This window comes from Chlamydotis macqueenii, chromosome 1, assembly GCF_036417535.1.
Source record: "Chlamydotis macqueenii isolate bChlMac1 chromosome 1, bChlMac1.mat, whole genome shotgun sequence".
Classification (NCBI taxonomy): domain Eukaryota; kingdom Metazoa; phylum Chordata; class Aves; order Otidiformes; family Otididae; genus Chlamydotis; species Chlamydotis macqueenii.
In genome coordinates, this window is record NC_141556.1 from 20,775,575 (window position 1) to 20,801,847 (window position 26,273).

Consider the following 26,273-nt stretch of genomic DNA (forward strand, 5'->3'; position numbering starts at 1 on the left):
ACTGTTTTCCAGTTTCTCTTTTGACAAAAGCATGTAGATATATCATACATATTGTAGTATATTGTATTTTTATGCTGGTTTTTAAATTACTTTCTTTTGACTTATGTTATATTATTTTGTTTATTCTGAACTTGTTAAAAATGAGAATAAAAACCTTTAAGAATCCTCCTATGCACTTTTTGTACATATTAAATAAGAGGAAAAGACAAGCTTATTTCTAACAATCTCTTGCAAATCACATTTAACAGTATCTGGCTTTTTTATTTTAAACTCTTTCCTTTCGGTTACTGTTATAATAGCCATTGTTATATATGCATTCAGTAAAATAAGTGCTAATAAAAGCTATAAATTCTTGCCTTAATGCAGACAAGTGGCAAAGCAAACAAAACACTATCTTTACTCCTGCCCGATAAATGCCACTGTAATGTTGCTATTTATTCTCAAAGAAGTTGTTTGCCTCCTGCGTGATTTTTCTTTTCCATTCCTGGGCCGCTTGTAGGTTTCATGGAACATGACAATTTTGGCCTTCCAAGCACTTTGACAACGACCTTCCTTCTTCAAGGAAAAATGAAATAAGGAACTGATATTTCTCATGCTAAAAAAAACCAAAATAACCTTTCTTAGGCCATTGTAATGTGCCTTATGAAGGAATAGTAGCTAATATAAATGTATGTTTCATTTGTCTTTCATAGTTCACCTTTATATAACACCTCTTGCTAAGGCAAAGGGTGATTAAGCTGGGGTCAAGCAAAATCTTCATTAAAGGTAAGACTATCTGAGCTGGCACCGCTGGTCAGTGGTGTCTACATCACAAAATGATGGGACCAAGTGAGGAAACAGGCAGGGACGAGGAAATGTATCTTATGAACATGCCTGTTTATTATGTACACATTAAAAAGACATTGTTGTTTTAGAAAGGTCATCTGTGTTCCCCTGAAACATTTGCCTTACATATATAAAAGGTGGTCCAGTTTAGGTTAGCCAAGTCTTAGTGCTGGGAATGTAAGTAATAAGTAGGTTAGATGGCTAACCTACTTAAATGGGGTTTTTTAAATGTATTTTTTCTTCTTAAAAGTCTCATTTGTATTCTGCTTCCATCCCTCTGTAGCAATTCTGCTGTTACATAAATAAAAGTAAAGTGTTTGGACTTAATTATATCTCATACTCACTGCTGAAATGGGCAGGGTATGTTTTAAATAAAGAGTTTTACACAAGAAGAATGGCATGTGATTTAATTTACCTTTAAAAATATTATTTGTTGTTTCTGGTATAAATCTCAGTTTGCTCTAGGGCAGAATTATGGATTATTCAAAGCATATCTTGTCTTGGAGAAAAACCTAAATTAACACCAGGAAAAGCAATTCTGTATAAAGGCACTAACAGCAAAATACATTATTAATTTTTTTTTTTTAATTGTGACACTTCTCTTCAGGAAGAAAAACCCTCATATACCTAAGATTCTGGGAATTCATATATTTTTAATTGTCTTGCAGATCAAAAACATGACTAGACTTAGCTATTGAAGTCTCATTTAGCGCCGGGTGCTTGTGTGCTGTCGCTGTCTAGACAAAGCTCTTGCAGGGAGATGGAAGTCATCTCCCTAAAGAGAGCTGCGTGTGGCAACGCCGCTGCTCAGGAACCTTGACCTTGCTTCCTTTCTAAATGCTCTGCACTCTCTCAGCCTAATTGCACCTGAAGTAGTGAAACTGATGTGTTCCATGTGACATGTGCAGGGAACTAATTGAATTTTTTAAATGAAATTTCTGTAAATACTGAGCAGATATGCAGGGGTTTATTTTCTTCCTTTCTTTTTAACATTTAATAGCATGTAATCATTGGTCATTTTTCCTGGCTTTGAGTATCTAATGATAAAATGCCACGGCAGCTATTTGGCTAACAGCTAAAAAGTCTGTAATAAACGTGTGACCTTGACATTGAGAGATCTTCTGCAAATGCAGGTGAAAGGGCTGGAAGAATATAACCCCAACCATTTGTTTTTAATAATAGAGAGAAGATTTCTATTGACTGTGAGTCAGAAGGAGATGACATCTTTCCTTTCCAGATTTCTACAATAACTTCAGGTATGAAAAGGCAGCAACAGTAGCAAGTGTTACAGTATCAAGAGGCCAAAAAGCACTGCTTTTCCAATACATTTTAGCTAAAAACGTCACGTGTGGCTTCTGAAATGAGCAAGAAAAGAAGGGCAACATGTGTTATACCTTTGACTGAGCGAGACAAAACCTTAAGCTTTGAATCAATGCTTTTATAATAGAAATGGGGAAAATAATCTGTATATAATAATTAATCTTAAATTAATTTAGGGTCTTAAATTAATGGCAATTTGTATAAATTGGAAACACCAATATTAGGATTTCTGCAATCCATGTGGAATAAATGGTAGGCACTGATGTTATTGCTCTTATTCCAGTGGTGGAACAGTCCCAGGATACAAAGGTAATACTCCTGTAAATGAGCCTTCAGATTCTCCAAACACAGGTTCTCTCTACTTGCTCTTTGCCAGCAGCAAGGGCGCATCCTGAGATGCAGTTAGCTGCAAGTATGCATCAGATTAAAACACTGAACATTTTAAATCATTACTTCTTGATGGTGCTAGCTGTGGCATGACCAGTTTTGCAGATAAGTTAGCAGCCACTGATGGCACTTCAATCACTCTGTAATTTCAGGTAGCCACAGTAGTAAAAGTACTCGTTCGTGTGACTTCAGCAGTGAAACTGCCTGGTGGTCATCAACAGGCAATCCCTGGACAGATAAAGCATGGTTTGGTCATAGATTATAGGAAAACTTTCTGAACTTTCTGTTATGAGCTGCTATCTCCAGAAGAAAAGAAGCACACAACCTTCCCTGGCCCTGTTCAGCGGCATGGAGCAGGTCTTTTTTTTTTTTTGCACCGACATGAGCATTCATCCATAAAGATGTTCCTGAACCAATTGATTAGTCAACTACCATAGACAGTGGAATTACTACTAAATTAAAATAGCTTAATGACAGTAGCTTAATGATAACCTAAAACATGAACTCAGTACCACGTATTCATTGAGTAGCTGGGAAAAACGTGACTTTCTTGCTTTTGCAACACTTTTAGGTAGGATGGTAAGCTGTGAAGTTGCCACTGGCTGAGACCACTCAAGTCATGCCAATGTGATGAGAAGGGGAGAAATTCAACAATATTGCTAGCATTATGATTTTTCACAAACATCGCAAGTGCTCAACAGCTGTTTAAACACAGTCAAAAAATACAGCTCAAACACTACTCAAACTATTTTGAACTAGATGTGGACCTATCTGCTGGGAGTGGGCAGTAGATATCAACAGGCAGAGGCTGAGAGAGGAAGGATATTTGGGTAGAGTTGTCCCAAATTTTCTCAAGCAGGGAGAGGATGAACAGGAGGGAAGGTGATGAGACAGGACAAGAGGAGGATGGCAGGCAAAAGGGAAACCTGGGACATATACCTTCAAGGCCAAACACATGCTAGGAGTGAAACAGGGTGGGGATTTCTGTCCTCCCTCATGAAAACAAAGACAATAAAGTTCCGTGTCTCTCCAACCGTCTCTTGGACTCTCTGTAAACTGGGATCAGACTTCTTGCATGCTTTTTCTCTTATTGGAAACAAGATCTGATGGATCACTTTGCCACTGAGGGCATCCAAAGTCCTCTCCCTGTCTGACTTCAGAGGGTTCAGTGGCTCTTGCCTCTGTCTTCAGGCAGAGGCAGGTAGGGAAGGGGAGGCAAAGGGAAAAGGAGGACTGCACCTTTCCACTCTCCCTTGGGTGTTCTGGGGTTGGGAGCTGAGGCCATAGTGACTGAGGTCCCTGGTAAAATTGCCTGAGTCCTTCCCCCTGTTACCATTGTAATTATATCTATGACATAGGTATATGATGTAAACAACCACCAAGCCTCACTGTGCTAGATGCTAACAATTGGCCTGTTTTGATCCCTTCCCAGGCCCCAGGGAGGGAGGATGAGGACCAACCAAGGCGAATGGAACCGTTTACACCTCTCAGAGCTGCATTGTTTTCCCCCTGTACTAATCTCCAGGGAGTGTTTTCATTCAGGAGAAGCTCCTGCTGAGAAGATTGGAGCACTTAACACCTACTGGAGAAGTTCTCTTTAAGTGCTGATTTCTTCCCGAGACTGGCTAGGTGCTCTGCAGTAGTACTTAAGTACTTTGATTGCCTTAAAATTGGTGTGACTCCTCTGTGTTGGAGAGAAGAACGAGTTACTGAAACCTCTTCCCTCTCATTCTCACGTCTTGGAGTCTTGATTGTCTTAACCACCTGGAAAGGCTCAAGATCCAATGATGTAAATAAAAGTTATGTTAACAAAATCATTTGCCATTGAGTACTCAAGACAAAGAGACTGCCTTTTACTAATCTTTGGCTTTAACAATTTAACAGGTAGCAAATCCTTTTGAGGAGAAAATACAGATTTTTTTTTTTTTTTTTTGCATTTCTTTTCCATGTGTCTTCACATTTGCACCTGATCAGGAGCTTACTCAATTAATGATATGTTAATGAGCCCTATTTCATTAATATCACAAGGAAAAGAAAAATAAAAATCGAGGGACTTTACCTGAAACCTGCCTAATCTAGGACAAACTTTCCTCTGTTTCTAAGTCTAGACAGATCTTTAGATAGTGACATTGTATGCTATTAGTGCTTAAAATCTTTGCAGTACTGACCTCTAAACCTATGATGATAGGATTTTTCCAGGCCATCATCTTTGTGCATTGTCACCCCATCAATATTCCTCACCCTGTGTTTACTACTTGATCATCTGCAGCATGAGATCATGTGATTCTCACCTTCTGAGCTTTTCTGCTGTTGATCAGTCTTTCCTTTCCTTGGGAGAACAATGGGAGCCAGATACATAATCTTTCTTTCTAAGTGTCACAGGGCAGGAAGGTTGCAGACAAATCTCTGGTCTCTCCCCAGCCCCAAAAGCTCAGGAAGCTAACAGCTAAAGTAGACTCCTATACCTTTACCTTTCCTTCTCCATCTACCCACTTTATATTTTTCTAACATTTCATTTCATAGGCCTTCCCAAGTCCTTTGGAGATAGTCCAAGGCAGGTCTGGGAAGACTCTTGCTCTGATGTGCTTGTGCTATATACAACAAATAGTCATTCCCACATTCCCTGGACTTAATTGATTCCAAGCTAAAGGGACGTAACTACCTGCCCCCAGCTCACTGATTTTTCTGGAAGTCAAGTTTGCCTTCAATATATTAATACTTCCCTTGAGGACAGGATTAATTTCTAAAGTCAAGTGAGACCCAAGATGAGATCCTCTCTGTCTCTTCAGATTGGCAACCCAACTGCTGTCAAAGTGTAGACATATTGGTAACAGGGACAACAGCAATGAGAAGGAGTTGGAGAGCTAACCTGACAATGAGATATGGCTTGATTTTCTTTTTTGAAGTGCAGATACAGGGGAAAAGTATGCAGAATTCACATGCCTGAAAAGTAGTAGTCTTTAGAAGACATTTACATTAATAACCAACTCTAAGTTCTAATAGAAACATGTAGGGTTTATAGGCGCCTATATACATGGTAGACTAGAGATTTTGCTACATAGCATACTAATGTGATGAGGATACAAAGTTGGGAACATTAAGTTAGACAGTGAAAGATCTCCTCTCGCAATTCTATTCTGCCAGGGTAGTCCGTTATGTAGCTTGAAACAAAGGCCCACCTTAAACACCTACTTTTATCCTGGTTTCTGTGTGTCTTCTGGTTTAGCAGACCAGCTGTGGCTTGTATAGTTTCCTGTTAGAAGTGATATGGTTGCTCTGATTGCCTTTTTTTGGTTGATGAAGGGGAGATGAGTACAGTTACCAACTATGACTAAGTCTGGCAGCTGTCAAGGGATAACAATAAAGTAATGTATACATGCCTAACATGTAAAAATAAGGTGTCTGTGTATATGACAAAGGGGGGCTGGTTCCATTGGCTGCTGTGGTCCAAGGTTATCCTATGTTATAAGCTGATATAGATGGTTATTGAACAGATTGGGGCCATCTAGCAACACCAATCCCTCTACTCACCTAGCAATGTCAGAACAAGGGGGCAGTTGCCTCTAAAAACCACTTACATATTAATCCACTCAACTGTTTTCTGCTTGTACATCTGGGGATGAGGCAGGATCAGACACTAGCCATGACCTCACATAATCCTCCCTCTGTAGTGACACCCTTGCATAATACAGAAGAATATTTGTGGCGTAAGGGTCATATGTCACAGCAGCACGGGGAGTCACAAGTACTGTGACTGTGTCAAGGAGTTTTTAAACAAGAGGGACTGGCATGGAGCCGTACACATGTCTGTCATACGGCCTTGCAAGAGGCAGATTTGGGAAACCCTGGGCAAGGCTGTTCCCAGATGTAAGGTCACCATCACACGACAATGATGTCCCTGTGAGGTGATCCAACAGACAATCGTCACATTTGACCATTAGATTATCAAAGTGGATGTTGTAACAACATAGTGTTGAGTTTGAAAGGAAATTATTTTCATATCTGAGCCAAGAAAAATTTTCCAGTAACAGCAGGAAGATTCAGCTTGGATGCCTACAAACTATTGCAAGTTAATAATGGCTAGGCAGAGGGCCAGTGGAAATAGATGGTATTTGTTTTAACAAACATATTCATCCCTCTCCCCTTTCTCTTTGCCTACTGTTTGTCTTCCCGGACTGCAAGTGCTTAGGAGCAAAGCTGTGCTTATTGCTTGGGATCAGTCATATTACTTACTAAAGCAATGGTTGCTAATAATAAATAGTAATAATACAAAACATTAACGCCTTTTTACCCACATCTGCATCTGTCTCTTGGTGAAGTATTGCACTTATTACTGCTGCGTCTGACCATATGTTCATGGTGCAATCCCTTTAATGTCATCACAGCAGCAATACACCTGGGATGTGAAAGCTGTTAGCAAATCTGTTGTGTCAGGGTTGGAGGCAAGAGACAGAAACTAAGAAGGCCAAGAAATACTCCAAGAGATGCTCCAAACTACATAGCATAAAAATGGGAAAGAAAGTGAACCCTGGGCTAAGAAACATGCAGGGACAGAGCAAAACCTGGCAAGCTAGATAATAGAGAGATCCTATAACACACAACAAGCAACTCACGTAGTGACAAGATTCCCTTGTCGCCGATCAGTCTAACGAGCCAACCCTTAATCTCAGCTTTGGCCAAATGGCTGACTGCAGCTCTGTAGACTTGATGGATACAGCAGCATCCACTGCACTCTGGCAGGTACTTGGGGCCCGTATGACATTCTGCCTAGAAAAAAAGTAATAAGATACAGACCTCTTACTTGTTGCTACATAACGATGATGCAGCAGGACGCTGATGTATTGAAAGAGCCATTGAAAACAAGCAGTGTTTTCCAAGTCTTTGCACCTCACTGTAATAATAAACAGTAATCAGTCATTGTCATTTTTCTTCATTTTTCCTTCTGACTCTGTAGAGGAATGTTGCACAAAAGCAATCTGGTGTCATTAGCTCTGAAAAAGCTGCTGTAGTGACTTCCCTAGAAATGGCAAATATACACAAAATCACATTTTTACAAGTATTGTAATAAAGATTCAAGCAGGAATGATTGTGCAAATTCTAGTGCCCTTATCATTCACGAGACGAGACTACCACAACGAATCCCAGAATCTGTGAAGCAATTTTTTTTCCCCTCACTAGTCTTCACTTTCTAGTTTTAAGCCCACTCAATTTCATTAGTATTCCTTCACTGTGTTGTCAGTCTGCATTATGGTGGGGTTTTGGAAGGCCTTCAATAAAAGAATACTTGACGGTGCTACAACCCTCACCCTTTGTACCTCCATTCAGATCCCAACAGAATGAATTTTTAAATGCCTGCGTGTTGCAGGAAACATGAATTCTTAATGAATCTTAGGATACAAGTCTAAACAGATGACAGTACTTTCCAATCTGCTACGGAAACAATATGTTTTAATTAAGTGTAAGGTTTAATAAAATTTTCACTCCTTGTACAAAAATGAATGGTGATTAACAGACGGCTGACAAGCCAACTCTAATAATTTCTGATTAAATGCTTTTGTTTAGTGTTTTCAGTCATTCTCTACAGGGAATTAATTACTAGAAATGAAAAAAAATGAAGGTTCATGCCTGTTAACATCCTTGAGAAAGTGGAAGGTAATCAACTGTATAAATTACAGTGGCATATGCAGACCAGCTTGTGGTCAAAATTTGTACAACATACCCCAGCCAGTTTTCAAGTTGGTCAGATGGAAAATCGCTGGTTAGAGGAGTCTGCCTCAAGTAGCTACTCCATAGTTTTAAGGAAATAGGGAGCAATCATGGTTAGAACAAGATGTCATTGTGACTTTTCTTCAGTTTATGGTTTTTTAAAATTACATTTACTTATTTACAGTGGCTACTATTATTGTAGGTTCAAACCATATGTTTGCATTATTCTTTCATGCTTCAAATTGCTCTTTAAATAAGCAAACCATGTTCTAAGGGAAAATCTACATGGAAATAAGCTTGAGGAGAGCCATCCACCAGAGGTTTAAGGCAAGGGGTGTGAGAAGATGAGCAGGGAGTGTTCTCAGCCTACTCCAAGGAGCTGCTTGCTGCAGTAGACACTCATCTGCCCACCCAGACCGAGGTTTGATCCAGCCTTGATGAGGCCATTCCAGCTAAACCAGTATTACAAGCACTCCAATAAATGTCCCCAAAGAGCTGTTGTATAAAACTAATAAAAAAGGAGAAAAGGAACCGCTTTTTACTATCCATTGTCCTCAAAGAGGTGCTAGTGTTGCCCCTCAATCTGGGAATGGGTTCATGCCTGGTGCATGGGAGCCAATCATCACACAATGATCCATCTGCTAACCTTTAATGCAGTTCTGTATGGAAAGGGGTGCTAGGCGATAATGCACAAATCTAGCACCCCTATTTGGAGAGTTCATAGACTTTTCACACGGGTTACAACAAAGGAGAAGTTGCACAAGATTTACATATTGGTCAGCTTTCAGTTAACTGATCACTTCTGCCCAGGTCTTGATTATTGATTAGTTCATTATACAAAGATGGTTGGATATTAACACATAGGGCCTTCCTCCGGGGTGTGATTTTCATCATGTTAATTACTTTCTGGCAACCATACAGTGACTCATCTTTGTTGATATCAGCTCATTCTATACCTCCTTATCTCCCATCTCGCTTGCCAGGAAGTGACTTATCTTGCTCTTATTCTTCACTCTGAGGAACATACAAGTTTGAAAATTTACCTGGGAAAGGTTTACTTGGCAATAAGCTTGAGTAAGCAATCCCTTAGTTGAAGTCTGTGGATCTGGACTTTTTGCTCCTCTGAGTTCATTGCGAATTAACTTGACTTAGTTAACAGCTTTGTAAACGTTAATCTAGACATTTCATGACCAGCTGAACACAAATGCTTGTGCTTTTCTCTAGGTTTAAGCCAATTGGCAATCAATTAACTTGAATTTTAGCAGCCGCAAGTGCAGCAGTCTAGACCAATGGCATGCCGTCTGTGCAAAGCCAAGGCTGCTCTTTCTCTGCAGAAAGCCAGTACCAAGTCATTTGATGCCTTATCACTATGCTATTTGAAGTGTCTTCCATTACACTTTGTCTCCAGTGCCACATGAGATTTGTACTGGCCATTTGCAAGAGCTAAGAGAGAACTTCATGCATGCACACCTCTGATAATCTCAGGTTTGTCCAGACACTGTTTGAAACTTTTTAATATGGCCTTGATAATTAAGTAAAATAAACATATTTATTCTTTTTTAGAATTCTAAAAAATAAAAGAAAGTGTCATAACTTGGCTAAACGTTCAGTGCTGTCAACTATATTACTATATTACTTTTCTCTGGAATCAGGAAAGCTTTTCTATAAGGTTGCAGTAAGAGGTATGCAAAGGGTTTTTATCACATGTATATTCACAATCAACCAATAAAGTTTTTAAAGCGGTGTGAAAGCTATGTGGGTGAAAAAGACCATTGACAGCAGTGCAGTTTTTGCCATTGTGGATGTCAGTTTTTAAAATAACATTAATTAACAAGGACACAATTTGGTAAAGAATGTGAAAGCATGTATTATCTGTTCTGCAGGCGTGACTCACACATGTTCACCTTACCACCTATATCCGTAGGCGTTTGTCACAGACCATAAAAGTTGGATCGTGCCCTTGGTTTATGACATGAAAAGTCTGTTCAGCAAAGGAAGAGAGGTATCAATTATTATCAACATTGTTACGAACACTTTCTCACAGTAATGGGCAGTTACATGGGAAAAAAACAACTTCTAGTGAGTAACTGCTCTTTGTGGTATTGACAAAAATACTACCCCGGCCTCAGGTTTTGAGACAGTTTTTACGTTCTACTTTTCTTTCAAGTTAACTTGCCCTTGCTTTCGAAATAACTCATTTGTTATCTTACAGAGAGCTGCAGCTCTGACTTCTGAAAGACAGAAGGGTTCAATTTCTCCTCTCTACCACGTTTCAGCATTGCAGTAGAGGATTTTCTTTACAATTTCAGGCTTTCTTATTCATTTTCTCTCTAAGGCAGCCCTTCTTTTGTAACAAGCGAAGAGATAATCCTGTAGTCATCACACAGGCGTCATTCCCCTTGAAATGATTGGAATGTCTGGACAAGAGCTGCAGAATTGGGTCCTGTGCCACCAAGAGCTCTTTGGCTAGGAGTTGTCAGGGAAATGATGCTACTCAGCTATTAGAGCTACTTAAGTGGATCACCACAACAAGCAGTAGACTGGGGAAAGGTGTTATCTTCAGAATGCACTCAAAATTCACAGTTTACATAGCAACTGACCAAGATTTCCAAGATCAACTGCTGAAGTTTTCCTTTAAGCATGTTGGAATACCATATACTAAATTATGAGTATCAGTAGAAATACCCTAGAGATGACAACGGAGCCCAGGCCTGCTGAAGAGACGCAAAATGACAGAGAAATAGTGAAATTGTAGATCTTGAGGTAAAATGATAATTGCAGTTATGATCTCTCAACTAATTTGTGTTACTTTTTCTCACTGCAACTTTTTTTGTCTTCATGCATAGCTGTAAAGTGTCATTATTTATTAGCTATTCTGAAATGTTTTGTTTATTTTCTCATTTGCAAATGTACCTGAGAAGCTGGTTAAAAAGTAGGGCATACTATTGAGATGTGTAAAAATATTAATGAATTAAGTTCTGATCTTCGTAAGATTTCGAGTGATCCAAATTCTTCCACTTCATCAGGAGGTAAGGTACTGTGTACCTTTCAACTAAATGTCCAGCACCTGATTTGAAAAAAAAGCAGCCTAAAATGATTTGCATGCAAGGTTAAAAATAGTAGGATTTGTCAACATTCCTCCGACAGTCTTTTTTTGCAGAAGTTATAAAATAGAAACTAGGGGGTCCATTTCATGGTACAGACTAGAGAAAATTAAGTTTGCTCTTGCACATGTCCTTTCTTCAGCAGTAACATCCCTCTTCCCCCACACTCCAGACCCAAGTGGTTGTGCATCTTCCCTCCCTTAGGCTGGGTTGTTATCAGAGATCAGTTTATTGATTCCAGTATCAGTGCACCAGCGAAAGGAAGGGATGGTGTGAGGCAGGACCAGTTTAGCTGATGCTGGCTTTGAGAAAAGGTCAGTAGCCCCATAGCCTCATCATCATGAGAAAAGCTGTCACTACACCTATTGATTAGGTCAAATCTGCATTAAAAAGTGTTTTGCCAGTAGCCAAAGGAGCACTGTCAATAAATTTTACATCTTCTCAACAAGCAGAATGAATGTTGTGGACTGAAATCTCTTTCTGTTAACTCATGAGCATCAGGCTGATGAAATCCAAAGTATTTTAAGATCAGCTGTAATTTCTAGATGATTTATGAAAAATGCTTGTTTCTAAAAATGATGATTTTATATAGTCCACAGTCTGTTTACTCTGACGTTCAGCTATCCTTACACATATAAAGCTCTTCCTTACCACAACATAATCTGCCTTCCTATGGATTAGGTGTGTTACCCGTTCACCTCTGCCTGGACAACAGACAAGTTACCTCTCTGGAAAGCTGAGATGTGTTATGTAGATGTAAATCTGTAAATTGCAAGGCTTTTGCTACTACATGGGCATTTAAAAACAGAAAAAAAACCCTTGCATGGAATCTGAACACGGGAGCATTTCCCTCCAACTAAGGGACATCTTCCCATAGGATGATCTTGAAAGAGATTGTTCCCTGTCATAACACTATTAGCTTTGGAAACTTTTGGCAAAAATCAAGCCATCTGGGGGATCCCCCTTCCAACTTTTTATAGCATATGTTTGTTAACATATTTATATATTTTAACCAGATTAGACTGATATTTAATGCTAATGTTTTCCTCACCTAAAACAAGGGAAGTAGAAAAGTGGAGAGACAATTATCAACCCTCAAAGCAGATAATCCATAATTATCAAAACAAGTGTTGCAAGCAAAACTTTTTTAGTTCAACAAAACAGCATTTTTTTTGCAGTAGAACATACACACATAAAAAATATTCTGACTAGCTGTTGCACAGACAATGATTCATAAAATGATAAAACGTCTTTTTTTTTTTTTTTTTTTTTTACAGAATTCTGCATAGAACGGAGCAAAATACCCTTCAGTTATGAGGACAATTTCCTCTAATCTTTCATTACAATTTTCTGTAATCTTTCATTACTCCAAATTGGACAGCTAAAGTGGCTGCTGACTCATTAATAGTAAACAAGGAAGCATATTGATCCACAAGATGCTCTGTTGCCTGTGACTTAATTTCAATTTCAAGGTTTAACACAGACTTACCTGAGAAAGAGTGCAAGTTAAAGTACACATCTGACTAATTCTCTTACTGGACTAGTATAAGCAGCTTTTTACATAATGGTTTGTGTAGTCAATTAGCAGCGTATTAGCTATAATAGATAACATTCTTACTAAGACCATATTAATTAGAGCTTAAACACAGCTAATCTGAGACCTATATTGAATTTATATTATTATGTAAGCATACCGCTTCCAAAGGCAAGTAATTTCCTTCATGGTATTTTTAAGAAAAAGGAAATCCTAGCATCTGAGCTATAAATATGCAAATTTTAACAGCTCTTTGGAAACCACTTAACATTTCTTAAAACTTGAGTGTGCCAGGCCATATTACGAATAATAGTAAGATAATGAGCAGCAAAAGACACAAAAGATTGAATGCCTTTTGAATTTATTGGAACAGAAGGAGTGGGATTGCAAGCTAAGAAATTTTCTGCAGCAATTTAATGGATTTATGTTACTGCTCCTCATTTTGCCCTTAGTTAGACCCCTGTTCTGGGGGTTCTCTAGCATAACTATAGTGTATATAACTCAGCAAAAATAAAGACTACTGTGACTCTGTGCCTACATTTTTTTTTTTTTTGATCCACAGGAATCCACCAGTTTTGAGACAAACATTCTCTGAAATTAATAAAGAATTCTGTCTAAATATAGAATTAAAATTATTTTTAGTTGCATGGGTTTGTGGCCTCACTTTGTTGAGCAGTTCCGCAATATAATCAAAGCTTCGTATGTCTCTAGTATATCAGCTACCTGAAGGAACCCCTGAGGCAAAACCATATCACATTTTAAAATCACAGGTAACCATGAAACTAAGCAATTGCACATTTAAAAGCACAGCAAACTTCAGTACGATATCAGAAAAACTGTGTATTGCAATGAAATTAAAATGCCACTGTCTTGATTTCTGCCACCACCAGTAGCATCACTACTATTAGTAGAAAAAAAATCCACTAATAACAAGCTGATAGGGCCACAATGTTCTGTTACGTTATCTAGTTACACCGCTGAGAATTTTTGCCCATCTGTATGCCAGAAGACAAGTGCTTCTCATTGTGACTGAAATGGAGTGGAAGAATGAGGGCTAATATGCTCATAAACGCTCTTGCCAAGAGCCATGTAAGTGATTCAGGGCTACCTAGGCAGGTCACCTCCGTAACTTCAGATGCAGAGGGGAGAATCTCTTGAATTCATACTCCCCTCTCCCATTTTGATTGAAAAGCTATTTTCATATTTGTAGTATCTTTTTTTTTTTTATTTTTTTTTCTCCTTTTTGTAATGGTAGCCTTTCAGATAGTGTGGGATATTTAAGTACTACCCATACTCTTCCATACCTAAAAATATCAGTCAGTAGTGTTTGAAAATCTCTTCCCAATTTATGCATCGTTATTTTCAGAACACATATTTGATTTCACCAACAGAGGTCAGTAAACCACTGAAAGAGAACCATAAAGTGCTCTCGTCCATCTTTCCAATGTCCTCCTGATAGTTTTGTTCAAAGAGCTCTTGTTCGGTTGCTTCAGTAAATATAAGCTTAGTGAACTAAAAGACACAAAAAAAAGAAAATAAGAGAGTGTATGCTTATGCATGCAGGAGAATGATTTTTATTAGGGATATGAATTACATAAAATCCTACATTGTTAAAGATTTGTCAGCATTAGAATATATTTGAAGTACTGGTTGTGGAGCCAGTAGTACACATACATGCATTGGTATGATCATTGCTAAATCAATTTGTCAAGGTTAAAACAGGCTGTAATCTAAATAGTAGCATTTTGAATGATCTGTTGAATTCTACTTTTTCAGCTTTGTGCTGCTGAAAACCAACCCGGTGTGAAGAGGAGGATCCCAGAGAAGAAACATTTAACGATATTAAAATACCAGATAGAAACGCAGGAGAAACCAAGAGCTGTCACCGACTCGCTCGTTTTGACAGCAACACTCAGCTAATGGAACTATATTAACACATCATTTTCCAACTTTCAACCATAATGAAAAGCTATTTTTACAAATCGTTACTTTCAGTATACGGTGTTTCAGCCACGTGGCTTCTATTAGTGTGCAGGGGAGTTTCACAGCTAAAGCTGCCGGTGCGGTACTGAAAGTGTACCTTTTATGTCGAGCTAATCCCAGAGGGGAGTCAGCACTCGCACCCGCGTCCTTTTGACCTTTATCCTTTTAATGCATTTTGCCTCAGTAGCAAAAGGTGAAAAACCTGCTTTTTATGTTGCAAAACAGACCGCTTCAACAGCATTTCTCTATGAAGCTAAGGAAAGTAACATACGCTCCTGTGGAAATGTTGAAAAGTCCCTAGTTCAGCAATCAACAATAGCTTTACAAATGTATTTTTAGAGTTGCTTTTCTGGTAGCCCTTTGAAGCTCACCCGCAAGGCCTCCCTACCACCCCTCTGAACAGCTGCAGGCATGCAAAGGCACCGGAGTGGAAGATGTTAATTATCACCAGCTACTGGAATTTCTCCAGGGACCACTTGTGGTTAGAAACGCGCTTCCCTACAGAACTGTGCTAGGCACTGGGATCATCATCTCCTACAGCTTATCTGAATCTCTCCTCTTAAGCAAAGGGGATAATCAATTAAACTCCCAAACTTCACTTTCCAGAGTTCTTCTCTTAGGACACGATCGCATGATTTTCCTAAGCAGTCTTAACTCTAAAATCTTTTATTTCTGTGAATAGAGTTCCAACAATAGGCATTTTCATGTTTGCGAGTTTCCAGGGTTTAGCATATGCACAGATTTTGATTAAAAACTGGAAAAAAAGTGTAAAACTAAAAGTGAACAAAACCAGAAAAACACCAAAAACAAATTGATGGACACAACTGTCAACTGTTTTTGTTTTTTCTTTTTCCCTGACATATCATTTGAACTTCCTTTTTACAGCCAAGAAAAAGCTACACACCCTCCCTGCATGTCATCAGAAAACTGCACACACAAAAATGGTCTTTCCCCTTCTGCTTTACCTCCTGCAACTCAGTGGCATTTTGAGTCTAAACTAGTTAGCATCAGGAGCTTGATGTGGTGTCACCAAGTGAGATATTCCCCACAGGGAACCAAAACAATAATAGATGAGCTGGCAGAAAGATCGCCAGAAAGGAAAATAACATAAACCCGACAGATTTTAAGCCCAGCCCTTTACTGTAACTACTACAAAAGCACTTTTAATGACTGAACACATCCTTAAATGTACCTTGTAGATCCCTCTGGGGTAGTTAAATCTGGTAATTGCTACCACCTCTGCAAAAAAACCAAGTCTGGTCAGTCTCTAGCTGCACAGAAACTAGGATGAACTCAGTAATCTGCAGGAGTTTACTCCCAACACACAAAGATGAATGCTGAGGACATCTCTTGCCCTTTGCTATAGATGAGAAAGGCACATGTTCCCCAGCACTTCATGAAGTGACACGTCAGTCTTTTTTGGGTAATCTAAGGGAGCTGAAGGAAAACAGGTGCCCCACTCTTCATGAATGCTGTTCCCTTCCTGTAAGGGCAGAGGAAATCGCCTTCCACCCCCGGGTAGGAAGGGGTAAGCAGGAGGAAGGAAACCATGTGTAACGGAAAGTAAACATGTCAACTGTGACAACAGTAACCACCAGTGACTACGAAAATCCTTCCTTGTTATACTTGAGGACAAGGCTTAGAGCAGTATTTCAGTTATTCAGTGTTTACAGTGTTAAAAACCCCACAATTACTGGCCAGTTCCCTTTTCTATGCAGGCCATTGGTGCAGTAGTATTGTACATCTTCTCCAGTTCAACATCAAATACTATGGCTGGGAAGTAGATACAGTCAAGATGACGGACTGCTTCATTCTTCCAAAATGATCACAGACCCATTAACTCCAGGTCAGCTGCTGTAGGCGTTCACAAGCTAGAGAAAGTCACAGAATACATGTTCCCCAGCTAGCATCAAGAGTAACAGTGAAGACAGAAGGAAGCACACAAACACAGAACTCTTATATACAAAAAAGTTTAATTGAAATACCTGTATAAAAAATATGATCTCCATACATTTCACACTGTTAAACAGAAGAAAAAAAAAATCCAAATCCAAGCTGCATAAATGCAACCAGATCAGAGAAACACAGCTATTAAAATAAATTAAGGTTTATGACTCTGCCACTCTACCTTCCAGAGCCAATGCACGGAGACTGTACAATGTCAATAATTTAAAACCCTTCCAAACAGCATTACTTTACATTTCTGGTACAGTAATACCAGACAAAAGGCATACTGACTAACTTTAAAAAGTCATTCTATTTCCCTTAAATTAGACTTTGTACAACAATTTTCCATCTTCCAACAAAAACTGATAAGGTCAGGAAACTTTTTTTCTTTTTTTTTTCTTTTTTTTTTTTTAACCAAAAGTTGACAGGAATGCAGAAAAAAAGTGCCATGGGCAAACCACTAGAATCCCCATGGGGAGAAGGAGGGGAAAGCACAGTGTTGAATAACTCTAACCAAATAAATTAACCAAATAAATAGCCACAGCTGAAACCTGTGGGAGGTCTTCTAAACTCCAAACAATAAATAACTGTATAGTACATGGGAAAAACCAAGTTTACATAAAAACATTATACAGGTATGGAAAAAAAAAAAGTCCTTGAATATTGCATTGATTGTGCATTCAACATGCCCATACACACTTTAAGACTCGCAGGGTGACAAAAGGCCGGGGGGAGTTGAGAAAGGGGCTTCTCATGCCCAGTGGTAGAGATGATAAAAGGAAACATGAATAAATGTTTCTGATAAAAAAGCTGATATACCTGTTCATATTTCTATGCAGGCTATAGGAAATATTTTGAGCAGCAGAGGTGGGTTGGATTTGGAAAGGGCTGAGGGGGCAGGAGTGAAATGTCTGTGTTCAAGTATTCCATCACCAGTGGATGGGACTACTTCATTCAATCACCGAACATGTTCTCCAATGCATCATAGGAGCTGCTTCCTCCAGCACTGAGTCTAAAGGGAGCAAATTCCTATAATGAACTGGATCTTCTTTGGACATACACAGCTCAAAAAAGAAAGTCCCACTGAAGCAGCTTTCAAAAAGGCACTCAAAAGCAAATAAAATCTAGTCCAGGCTCTATGAGAGCAAAAAAGTTTACCATGTATTCAAGAGGTCACTGCTTTCTTAATAAGGTCAGTCTTTGACTAAGTACTGGCCTGCAACTCCCAAACATCAGCGTTTCCAAAGGAAATCTCTCATTCCAAAGCAGAAACCAGCAAAGGGGGAAAATAAAATCAAGTCCCTCAGACAAAGATTCAACTACAGAATAATGAATGCATTTTTCTAGCCCCTCCTACGTATTGGCAGCAGCACTGTGGTCTTTCTGCTTGTAGCTCCCCTCCCAGTGCGAGGTCCTTAGTAATTCACAGACTCTCATTACTCGAACTTGTGCTAGATACATCAGTATCAAGGGTCCGTAGCCTTATGTCACAGTCCTCAGACTTTACTACTTCAGATTTGTGCATCCATTGATGGTCAAAAATTTGCTCAAGTGTTGGTCTGTCTGAAGGCCTCAGTGAAAGGCACCATTTGATCAGCTGTTGACATTCTGTAACAAACAAACAAAAAAGCAAATTTAGGCTAGGAAAGAAAAAAAGACAGTCTTGAAGAGAAACTCTTACCTGTACAGGTACCTCAAATGTACAGGACTATTTAAAAGAAAAAAAGGCCGGGGGAGGGGGGGGGCTCTCACTTGACCCCTGTACGACTCACCAGGTGAAATTCTTCTCCGGAAGTATAATCGTCCCCTCAAGATTTCTTCGTCTTGCTCAAAAGGGATGTCTCCACAAACCATATCGTACAGCAGAACTCCCAGAGACCATACTGTTGCTGACCTCCCATGGTATCTATGGTATCTGATCCACTCCGGAGGGCTGTACACTCTTGTTCCTACAAGAAAAAAAAAAAAAAAAAATTAAGTCAAGGTGTTTTCCTGTTGTTCAGCTTCTTCTAATAGAGCTAAATTAAATTAATAATTGTCACTTGGGAGTTAAAAACAAACACAAAAACATAAACCCCCCAAAAAACCCCAGAAACCACAACCCAAAACCACCCACAGTATGTATATAAAAAAAATACTGAACAAAAAACCCTCAACAAAATAAAAACCCCACCACCTTTAAATTTCTTATGTGCCAAAGCCATTAATGGTGTAATTTCAGGCCATCTGCGGGGTTACACCATCACCAGACTTGGCCCATCGGGTGGCTGCGCTATTTCGTTGCGAGGAATAACACAGCCCCATCAGCTGACTGTTTACCGAGGCAGGCTCCCTTTCACTGACCACGTGGCGTCTGCAGCATCACACCAAAAATAGACACAAAAGGACAAAGGGGGCTGGCGGGGAGAAGACGGGAGGGCGGCAAGAAGGTGAAACCCGGGTCTACCCGCATTACACCGGGCTAATCTGCTTTATCCAATTCCACAAGTCAGTAAACAAAATAGGGCCGCTTATGATTCCTGTGTTTTTAAGGCCCCTCCCGGCCCCCCCGGGCTTCTCTGCGGCAGCTTTTCCCAACCCGCCTCCCCTCCCCGCCTCGAGTGCCCGCGGGCTCCTTGGATACCAAACAAAACCGGGAATTTGTGATGCGGAGGGTCACGTGCGGCGGGGCTTCGGGTTTCACAACAAACAGATGTGAGTGCCGCAGCTGGGGGGGGGGGGTCCCCCGTTACATCAGTCCCGCTCAAAGGGCAGGGGGAAATGCTCCCTTCCTGTCACACGCAGGGATTATTTTCGGCTTTCCCATCCCTAAAGCGCCGAGCCCAGCTCCGAAGCCAGCGTCAAGACATTTCGAGGGAGAACGTTTATCCCCATCGCTTTAAAATCTGCAATGCGGGATTTCCAGGACATCAGCGGAAAAGGGAGGGGGCGGGGGGGAGCTACCACTCAAAGTTAAAAAAAGCACCGCATATAAAAACTGCATATCCACACATGGAAACATCCGACACTGCCGAAGCCTCCATATAAACAGACCGCCCTCTAGGAAAAAAAAAAACAACAAAAAAAACCCAAAAAAAACCCCAAAAACCCCAAAAAACCCACAAACCGCCACACCACGTTTTTTCTAAGACATGGAAATATAAACTGCTGCGTCACTGCCTGGAATCGCTTCTCTCCTACGCAACTGAACACCCCTAAGCTGCCTCGGGTCCAAAGGTTTCCATTACCGATAGACCCGATATGAACCCCTGCGTCACAGGCATGGCTGGCTACTGCCCGGCTCCAAAAACGGCATAAGCGGTAGCTACGGGGAGAGCATCACTCCGGGAGGCGTGCGGGGGGTCTCTGGTCAAAACACATGGCTGCCCCGGGAGCGGGGAGGCCAACGTACCGTCGAAATCGGTATAGACGGTGTCCTTGAGAAGGGCTCCCGAGCCGAAGTCAATCAGCTTCAGCTCGCCCGTCCTGAGGTCAACCAGCAGGTTCTCGTCCTTGATGTCCCGGTGCACCACGCCGCAGCCGTAGCAGTGGCGCACCGCCTCCAGCACCTGCCGGAAGAACCCGCGGGCCGTCTCCTCGTCCAGGGCCCCCTTCTCGGTGATGAAGTCGAAGAGATCCTTCACCACCTCGGGCCGCTCCATGATGATCAGGTAGCCGTCGGGCCGCTCGTACCAGTCCAGCAGTTTGATGACCCCTCTGAAGCCAGAGCCCACCTTCTTTAAGAGGACGATCTCCAGGGGCACCATAACACCGCTCTGGGCAGAGAAGGGGAGGGGGCGCGGGTCAGCGCGGCCCCGGGCGCCCCCGCGCCAAGGGGAGGGAAAGGGGAGAGGGAGGGGCGGGGAGGAGAGGAGGGCGCGGCCAGCGGGCCCCCTCCGCCGCTGCCGCAGTCCGAGGGGCGGGCGCGGCGCTGCGGCGGCGAACCCCCGCCAAATTCCCCCCGCTCCTCCCCTCCCCACCCCGACGCAGAGGCCGCGCCAGCGGGGCGGGCCCCGCCGCCCACACAATAGCCCCGCCGCGCCGGAGCCCCGCAGCACCCCCCGCAACCCCGGGTACTTACAATGGTGCCCCACTCGGTCACCCTCTCCTTCACCACATGCTTGACGGCGACCTGCGGAGCGGGGAGCAAAGAGGGGGGGAGCCGTCAGCGGCGGGGCAGGAACCGCCTGCACCGCCCCCCCCCCGCTCGCCGTGCCCGCAGCCCCCCGCCCGCCGCCCCCCCCCCCTCCCCGCCCGGGCGGCCCCTCCCGCGCCTCACCGGCAAACCGTCGGCGATCCTGCTCCCCGCGTAGACGGTGCCGAAGCCCCCGCTGCCCAGCACGGAGCCCACCTGGTAGACTTTATCGAACGGCTCCTTCTCCACTTTCACTGGGGAAACGAGAGGGAAACATACCGCATTAGTGTCCGCGTTCGTCAAAATTAAAAAAAAAAATAAAAAAATCGCCAAAATGTTCTCCCCGATGGACGCGTGTTGTGCGCGCTGCCCTAATTCTGCCCAAGGCTTTTTCCTTTTTTTTTTTTACAAAAAAAATAAAGCGTCTTCTTAAACCAAAAACAAAAACCGAAAAAAAAAAAACCGGCGCCGCCAAAGTTCCGGGGGCCGTGAGGCGCCGATCCCCCGCACCCCGCGGTAGGCTCGCAGGGTCCGCCCGGCCCCGCCGTACCTGGCTGGAGGATCTTCACCGGCAAGTGGTCCATGCTGGTGGGGCTGCAGATGTGAGCCAGCGAGCCGAACTTGGAGAGTAACATCTTCCGAGATGTGGGGGGCGGTGAGACCCCCGCGGCAGGACCGCCGGCGTCCTCCCGGCTGAGCGCTCGGCGGCGCGGTGTGGTGCGGCTCTCCCCTCCGCGGGCGGCGGGCCGCCGAGACCTTCCGCGCCGCTCCTTCCTAGTCCGAGAGCGGGCACCCGCGGAGTCCTCGGGGGGCCCCGCCGGCACAGATCCACGCGGCGTCCGCGCAAAGTCCTCAGGCGAAAGGCAGTCGGCGAGGGGGCCGCTCCCGCTCTCTCCCTCTTCCAACCGGCGAAAGCCGCTCGGGGCGTCAGGGCGCGCAGGTAGAAGCAGAACCGTTGGCGGAGGCAGGCGGGCCCGGAGGTTGCGGGGCCGCGCGTGAAACCCGCCCCTGCGGGGGCCGCCGCGGCGGTGAGCGGGCTGGGCGCCGCAGTGGAGCCGTGGCGGGCGCAGGAGCCGCCGTGCCTGCCCGCGCGCTTCTGAGCCGGCGGCGCCGCCGAGCCGGCTCTTAACTCCCAATATTTTGGTGCGGGCAGAGCGCGGCGAGCGCGCCGAGGATATCCCTCCGCGGGGGAGGGGGAAACACCTCTCCCCCCTCCTCCTCCCCCCGCGCCGCCTCGACTGCCCCCTCCCCTCCGCGCCGGGGCGCCCGCGGTGCGGCGGCCAGGGCTGCAGCCCTCCCGTCCCGCCCCGTTGTGCGGGCGGGCGGGGGGAGAGCGAGGGGGGCTGGGAACTACTTATTTGTAGTAACCGGCGCGCAGCGTTACAGACTGTCTGAGGCGCGCATCACACTTCAGCGGCAGAAAAAAAAAAAAAAAAAAAAAAAGGGAGGGGGGAGGGAGATTCTCCTGTTTGCGTTAACGTTTCCGCGCGGCCAATGGAGGGGCCCCTTTTCAAAGGGCTACCGGTGCTGCCAATGAGGAGGGGCCTCATTTGCATGCGGCGGCGCGAGGCTAGGCGGCAGGGCGGGAATGCCGCGGCGCGCCGGGCCCGGGCCCGGCCCCGCCCCGCGGCTGCGGGAAGGCCGCTCGCGCCGCGCCGGCCGAGCAACCGCGTCTGGGGCTGCGGGGCGCTGCGGCCATCGCCGGGGCTAAGCCAGGCCGCGGCTTCGGCCCGCCCTGGCCCGCGGTGTCGGCAGCCCCCAGCGCGGTGCTCGCTGAAGTAACGCGTGGCGCGCTCCCCCCCGCCCTCCGCGGCGGTTCCTTCTTTCCCCTCCCCAACCGCCGGCGCGGCCCGGCCGGGCCCGGCGTCGTGCCAGCGCGGGGGGACGCCGGGCGCTCGCCCTCCGCCCCTGCTTCTATCAGCCAGCTCCCCTGCGCGGAATTCTCGCGGGGCCGATGCGGCGCCCGGGCGGCGCGCCTCGGAGGAGCTGAGGGCTTCCCTGCCCTTCCCCCGCCCGGCTGGCGGGAACGGACACGAGGCCGTTTACCGCTCCCGGCCCCGCGGCTGCTCGGGTCGGCGCCGCGTCTCCCGCCCGCCCCGCAGGGGGCGCTGCATCAACAGGAATCGGGGCGCGGGCCGGCTGCGGGGGGCGGCCTCCCCTCCCCGGGCGGCTTCACGGCGGCTGTCAAGTGTCGGCTTCCGATGGGGCTCGCCCTCCGCGGCCGGAGCGGTCCCGGAGAGGCCGTTAACGGCTCCTCAGGCGCTGCCGGCCTGAGGCCCCCGGCACTGGCCTCGCTTGAGGGGGGAGCGAGACGGCTAGGCGAGTGCGGGGTTGTGGGGAGAGGAGAGCCCCAGGGCGTTCAGGGGATCTTGCCGTGTATCCAGCCAAAGCTGCGGAGCATTGCCAACCCCTTTCACACCCTCCCAGCCCCCGGTCCATACACGGAGAGTCTCAGGTCCCCTCTGGTGAAAACAAAGAAGGGGGAGATACCGGTGCTGCACGGGGATCCCTAACGTGCGGCTATTTTTGGACAGTCTCGAGAAGCTGGCAGTCCTTCCCACCCGGGCACTGGCAGGGCCTTGCAGTTGGCATTGTCTGATAATAGTAGTGCCTGATAATCTCAGGCGGTCCTGCCCATAAACAAAGCGAGGGCTTCTAGGGAGAGGTAATATCTTTTATTAGATTAGACCAGCCGATGTAAAGGTCAAGTTTTCAGGCGCAGTTTCAACCCTTCATGTCCCAGAATGTGTTTTTTGAAGCTAGATCAGTTGGGCTATGAAAGTTACTGCCTCTCATACAGACCGTGGTATTTGCAGAGGAACACAACTAAACCATTCCGTTTATTGAGCAGCTGAAGCATTCAGGAGACTTCTGGTTTACTTTTTTCTTTTATTCCCAAGCTAATGATTTGGATTTATCAGATAAAGCAGTAAGAAAGCTAATTTTGTGTGTGTGTCTGTTAGATATCCTGCCTTTTGGCTATCTATCTCTAATCTCATTAAATAAGTTTTCAGCAAGTTACTTCAAATAGTGGCATATGCATGTTACAGTTATGTTTATTGCTGCGGAAATGTAAACAAGTACAAACAGCAGGAAGATTTCACAATCTCACAATACACATTCCAGGTTTATTTTAAATAATTTAGCTGTATCTGCCTTTTGCTATAGTCCTTGTCTGTGTCTTATTACAAGTATTGTTTTGAGTGGAGAGAAAGTGTTTCCCACTTCCAAAACTAGTTTTTGAAGCAGCAAATATTTTTAAAGAGGGAAAACTGGCCTTAAATGTTAATATGGATAAGTACTAATTATTTAAGGAATTAGCACTGCAAGTAGTTTCTAATTCCTGCTTTTTTTTTTACATGGCTATGCATGAAAAATCATGTATGTATCACTAGTGTGCAAACGTAAAAACATCAGGCCTTGTCATTCCAACTGCATTTGCAATTTCTTAAATCCATCTTTGTGTTGTCAGTCTATGGTAAATTAGTGATATACTTGCCTTGAACCTGTTCGAGAGAAGAATACAGTTTCCTCAAAATCCTGGTGAGTTTAAGCTACATCTTCTTCCGCTGCATCGGCTGTCATACTTTGAGTCAAAATAATATAGCATACCTTTACACATCTACGTTTGAAGCAAAATGGTAATGTAAAAAAGACCACGATCAATGTCTGGTATTGGTATAACTCCCAATATGATTTGTGTTTTCACCACAGTGTAAAAGGAAGGGTATTTTATATTTAATGTTACAGAAAACAAGGTAGTTACTGTAAAAAAAAAAAGTGATAAGGGGGTATTTGTTCTTCATTCACTTAATTTTGGCAGACAGACGTTTAATTTGTGTATAGCTACAAGGACTCTTGGTTTGACAGAATTACAGATGGATCCCAGACACGGAATTTACTCTGTCTTTACACATAAGCCTTTCATGGGTTTGTGGTGCTCCTTTTGATCTGGCTTGGAACATGCAGTTCAGTGGTCCTAAACAATTATAGCTGCAGAAATATTTTATAAACTAGTTTTGGCCTCTTTAGCAGTGGCTTTGCAACTATAAATGGAAAATCATTCATGGGTAGGATGCCAGTTTGTTCTTTGATGTACAAATCATTTTTTTGTGCAGCGGTCCCTGAGCAGGCATGAGTTTGTCAGGCACAGAAATATGGACGATCCATGGGAGTTTCTGCTTGGAGCACAGAGACAGTAGGCTGTCACCTTCAGGCTGCCTTTTAATGTCTGTATGGAACCGAGCTCAGAGTTTGCTGTGGAACATCATCAGGTACTGCACTGGTGGCATTCATGTGCTCTGGTCTATAGCTGTAGCCATTGTAGGTCATCCCCCTTTGATAGGATGGGACTATCAAAATGCATCTCTTTGCATAATGTGACCATAAGGAATTGTTATGGTTTAGCCTCGCTCCCCCTGCCCCTCCCCAGTGGGATGGGGGAAAAAACTGGGAAGAAAGGAAAACTTGTGGGTTGAGGTGAAGACAATTTACTAGAATAGCAAAGGAAAATGCCAGTAATAACAGAATATAGGGGTACTAAAATATACAAAATGACCCACGTGTAATTTTTCACCACTCAACATCCCAATGACCAATACAGCCCGTCCCGAGCAGCGACCACAGAAAATGAAACTGAGCAGCAAGCAAAAGAGCAAGAGAGAGATGCCCTCTCGGCCAACCTCCACTTATATACTGAGCATGATGTTTATGGTGTGCAATACTCTCTTTGGCCAGTTTGGGTCAACTGTTCTGGGTATATCCCTCCCAGCTTCCTGCACTAGCACATTAGCGAGACCTGGAAAGCTGGACAGTGTCCTTGGTCTCTTTAGCAACAACTCAAATCATCAGGGTGTTTATCAACATTCCTTGCATACCAAATCCCATAATAAATCCAAAACACAGCGGCTACTGAGAGGAAAATTAGCTTAATCTCAGCCAAAACCAGGACAGGAATGCTGCTAAGAATGCTTAAGCAGCAAGAAGTCCATTAGAGGTGATAGGAATATTGGTATTCTCAGGTCCATCAACTTCCTTGTATGTTGAAGCTCTTAGCCACTTTAATGACCCTTCACTTGATTCTCTTTAGTTTTTCTTTTATTTGGTGAGAGAACAAACTGAACACAGTGCTCCAGATGTGGCTTCATATGTGCTGAACAAAGGGCAATAATCATGTCTCTTGACCTGCTGGCTATGGTCTTGCTCATGCAGTCCAAGATGTGGTTAGACTTCATTACCGCAAAGTCACGCTGCTGACTTTGTTCAGTTTGTGGTCCACTTGGTCCTCTCCTGTAGAATTGTTAGTCCCAGCCTGCACTCCTCTGTAAGTATATCCTGTTCCAGAAGCAGGACC

General features: G+C 43.8%; 1 protein-coding gene across 1 annotated transcript; it reads right to left on the reverse strand.

Annotated features, from left to right (window-relative positions):
- Positions 1 to 16,829: 16,829 nt before the first annotated feature.
- Positions 16,830 to 22,002, reverse strand: PIM3 (Pim-3 proto-oncogene, serine/threonine kinase). The gene is made up of 6 exons (XM_086747007.1): positions 21,471 to 22,002; positions 21,065 to 21,174; positions 20,867 to 20,917; positions 20,198 to 20,561; positions 18,579 to 18,755; positions 16,830 to 18,414 (listed from the first exon to the last, which is right to left on the reverse strand). The coding sequence occupies exons 1-6, from the start codon at positions 21,553 to 21,555 to the stop codon at positions 18,230 to 18,232; spliced, it is 972 nt and encodes a 323-aa protein (XP_086603133.1). The 5' UTR covers positions 21,556 to 22,002; the 3' UTR covers positions 16,830 to 18,229.
- Positions 22,003 to 26,273: the final 4,271 nt, after the last annotated feature.

Bases quoted from the DNA above. Each gene is read 5' to 3' on its own strand.
- PIM3 (XM_086747007.1), bottom strand. From the start codon at position 21,555: ATGTTACTCTCCAAGTTCGGCTCGCTGGCTCACATCTGCAGCCCCACC. The intron at 21,175-21,470 runs GTACGGCGGGGC...TCGTTTCCCCAG, and splicing joins GGTGAAGATCCTCCAGCCAG to TGAAAGTGGAGAAGGAGCCG. The intron at 18,415-18,578 runs GTGAGTCGTACA...TGTTTGTTACAG, and splicing joins CCGGAGAAGAATTTCACCTG to AATGTCAACAGCTGATCAAA.